The sequence below is a fragment of the Atta colombica genome, unplaced genomic scaffold (assembly GCF_001594045.1).
Source record: "Atta colombica isolate Treedump-2 unplaced genomic scaffold, Acol1.0 scaffold250, whole genome shotgun sequence".
Lineage (NCBI taxonomy): Eukaryota > Metazoa > Arthropoda > Insecta > Hymenoptera > Formicidae > Atta > Atta colombica.
In genome coordinates, this window is record NW_017259349.1 from 35219 (window position 1) to 38617 (window position 3399).

A 3399-nucleotide genomic window follows, 5' to 3' on the forward strand; every position below is an offset into this window, starting at 1 on the left:
ATAGAAGACAGACAATCTCTCTCCGCTAACAACACGTTGTATGCCAGCAGCTGCAACCATATGGCATTCTTTCTGTGATCTTGCTCTAAGAGCTCGTTAATACGATCCTCTCGGATGTTGCCAACACACAGTTAATATTAGTTTCGAGTATGTTTTCTCAATGTATGAGTGACACCGCGAACTTCCACTACGGTCTCTTCCTCGATAACCACCTGGTTAACATACTTAACTTTATTTCTAAAAGGATGTTGCAGCGGCTTGTGCTACCGTTTAATTTTAATGGCACTACCCTCTTTGATCTTTTCTTCAAATATGAAACAAATGTTAATTTAAAAATTATTTCATATCAATAAGAATCATATCAATAAGAATTAGATAGCATCAGAAAAAATATAAGAATGAAATGTAGATATATAGAATCATATAGAAAAGTGCACACTCGTCAATAGCAATTTAAAAATATGTCCCTCCTAAAAAAGATATTCAAGAAAAAGAGATATTCAAAAACGAGATTATTTTTCCAAGCAACTGGAACGGTAACAATTGGATTGAAATTAACTAATGAATAGGCTGTTAATTGAAAACTAATTACTCTTGCATTGGCCTATTATACAATAATTATAATTAATAGATACAAAAAAGATACAAAGAATCCAAAAAAATGGCCGAAATTGGTTCTAGATATACGTACGCCAATACCTAAAAAATTCTACAAATTTCTTTAAATGTACAATATAAAAAAGTCAAACAACACTATAAAGAATTAGTTATTTACATGTTCGGCTCGGGACCAATTTTTTAGATATATGTGTATAATATTGTACGCATGTCAATCTTCGGATCTAAGAAGACACACACACACACACACACACACACACACACACACACACACACACACACACACACATATATATATCGATACCTTTCTATCTTACAAACTATAATCAAAGAAGTTAATGAAGAATCCATTAATGAAGAATTTTTCTTTCATAAAGTTACCCGCAACAAGAAGAAAAACAAAGAAAAACATAGTGGATCCATTGGTTCGCAGTCGACGAAAGCGGCGGAGTTTACTGAGCTTTCGAGCCAATAGGAGTACGTCGGCTTGCTAAAAATACATTTTGAATCACAGTAGGAGGAGATGAAACAACACCTCCTTCGCGAAAGGCGAGAAATACTCTTACAAGTACGTATCTCTATCCGAGTAAGACGAGTAACTCAGCTAAGGAACAATTCGATCAACGCCGGATATTTAAGAAGAATCGACCGGATATAATAAATAAGCGCTTGACAAAAGTATCGGAAAAGAACATTTTTAGGCAAGTTTTATCAAACGCAATGAAAGAGAATAGTTCATGAAAAAAATAACTTTCACACATGTCAAAAATATACATGTAATGTGTGCAAATTCTTCTTGTGTTATTTGAAAACCGAAATGACCGGTAATGCGCAAAACGAGGAACGAGAATATTTCTATATATAAAATACTTCAAATACGCGAAAAGAATTTTTTAATCCAATTGTGAGCGAATTTGCGGGACTTGTTGAATGTGTCAATGATGTTACGCGATGTATACTGTGGAATTGCAAACACTGTGGAACAAATATGTTTAATGTCGATTGCATATTAAATAATCTGAAAGTATTAGTTTATCGTACTTGAACAGCTTGAGGTTTGACCCAAACTTTAACATATTCCATCTATTAAATATAATTCCGTTAATTAAACGTGTCATTTTCTCTCTCCCTCTCTCTCTCTCCCTCCCCTCTCCTCTCTCCCTCCCTCAAGATAATATCAAAATCAGAATGAAAACTAGCGGAGGCAGTTCGAGTCGTTTGAGTACAAACGCAAATGTGGAGCAACGTTTAAGAAGTCCGAAGTGCGCGAGATGTCGAAATCACGGTATAATATCCGGTTTGAAAGGTCACAAGAGATCCTGTGCATGGAAAGATTGTCGATGTCCTTGTTGTCTTCTAGTCGTCGAAAGGCAGCGAGTGATGGCAGCGCAAGTTGCTCTACGTAGACAACAACAAGCGCAAGGCGACAATCTTTTGTCTTCAGTAAATAAAATATCAGCGGACACTGTAAGTCCTTATTACTCTAAAGCAAAATACAACGAACCTGTCTACGGTAGAAGAACCAAGAATTTTCAAAGGCATCATTTACATTTCACGCAGACAAGTATCAGCGTAACGCAGGACTTTTATGGATTAAATACCGTACATGGTTTACCTGGTGCATGTGAGTATATCTAAAATCCTGTAAACCCTTTCAAATTTTATCGTAAGAAGAAATTGTTCGGAAATATGTAAATATGTCGATAATGTATGCATTGATTTGATGTTTAATAATATTCCAAACATGCTACTTTACCCTTTGGACATTTTAAATTATTACAACAAAATAAAAATAAACTCTCGAGATTTAACAACAAATCACATTTGATGTATTTTTTATTAGCAAAAGTTTAGACAGCGAACTATGAAGAAATATAATGCATATTATAAATAATATAAGGGGTTGGAAAATATTTCAATCTATTGGCACTATCTACATATATTCAATTTTATTAGTTTTCCATTTTTTTCTATCTTTTCAAGTATATTCTTGCAGTATAGTGTTTTTAAGAGTGCACAAAGTTACGAAAAAACTCTTACACATTTTAGTATCAGCCCATCCTGCACGTTTGCTGAGCAATTTATCTTCTCTGGAATGTGATCAAAAACAAGAAGCTGAACCCATACTGAAGATAGAGTCTTTCCATTCTGCATACCCGACAATGGTTCCGTGGTTCAATGAGGTAACGCAATCATACATAGCGAATGAAGAGTTGAATAATTTTATTTCTACGAGAGATTTGCGAAGCTGTCCTACTACAACCAATAAACCTTGTTTAGAAAAAAAAGCGCCAATTTCCTTCAGCGTGGAATCTATTATCGGTACGAAATAATCTATTATCTGTATTTTAATTGTTGACCAGCGAGCTATTACCTATTCAGATTCCGACCTGGCAATTTGAGAATTGTCAACGATACCGCAACTGCAACATGCACTTAACATCGAATGATCAATAAATATCGCACCTATCTTCCAGCAATATATTCCAGCAGGATACATAATAAATGACAATGCTAAATTTTTTAATAAGAAACGGAGTGAGGTATTTTGCTCGTATTCGTTAATTGGTACTTGAATGATTAATCTCACCGCGACGAAATGAATAATCTTAATAGTGCACTCTAAATAGTGCACCAATTAGTATAAGTAAAAGAAAAAAGAAAAAACGACATTTTCACAAACATTGTGCAAATTATTTAATAGCAGTCGTATATAATCAGCACTTTAATATATCATATAATAAAGTGTATTTTACTTTCTCGTTGACTCTATATATATAT

The 3399-nt window shown here is 34.1% G+C and overlaps 1 protein-coding gene across 4 annotated transcripts; it reads left to right on the forward strand.

Moving 5' to 3' along the window:
• The first annotated feature begins 1098 nt into the window (after positions 1–1098).
• On the forward strand, positions 1099–3283 carry LOC108688952 (doublesex- and mab-3-related transcription factor 1-like). 4 transcript variants are annotated; one of them, XM_018195515.1, is made up of 4 exons: positions 1099–2242; positions 2668–2801; positions 2899–2940; positions 3001–3283. In XM_018195515.1, exons 1-4 carry the CDS (start codon positions 1807–1809, stop codon positions 3073–3075), a joined length of 687 nt encoding a protein of 228 aa, XP_018051004.1. In that variant the 5' UTR covers positions 1099–1806; the 3' UTR covers positions 3076–3283. The 4 variants fall into 4 exon arrangements, with proteins under 4 accessions (XP_018051004.1, XP_018051005.1, XP_018051002.1 ...); XM_018195516.1 differs by having other exon boundaries at positions 1099–2085; positions 2179–2242; positions 2668–2940; XM_018195513.1 differs by having other exon boundaries at positions 2668–2940.
• Positions 3284–3399: the final 116 nt, after the last annotated feature.

Coding starts and splice junctions, on each gene's coding strand:
- LOC108688952 (XM_018195513.1), top strand. CDS start 1,807: ATGAAAACTAGCGGAGGCAGTTCGAGTCGTTTGAGTACAAACGCAAAT. Junction 2,243..2,667: donor ACATGGTTTACCTGGTGCAT/GTGAGTATATCT, acceptor TACACATTTTAG/TATCAGCCCATCCTGCACGT. Junction 2,941..3,000: donor CAGCGTGGAATCTATTATCG/GTACGAAATAAT, acceptor TTACCTATTCAG/ATTCCGACCTGGCAATTTGA.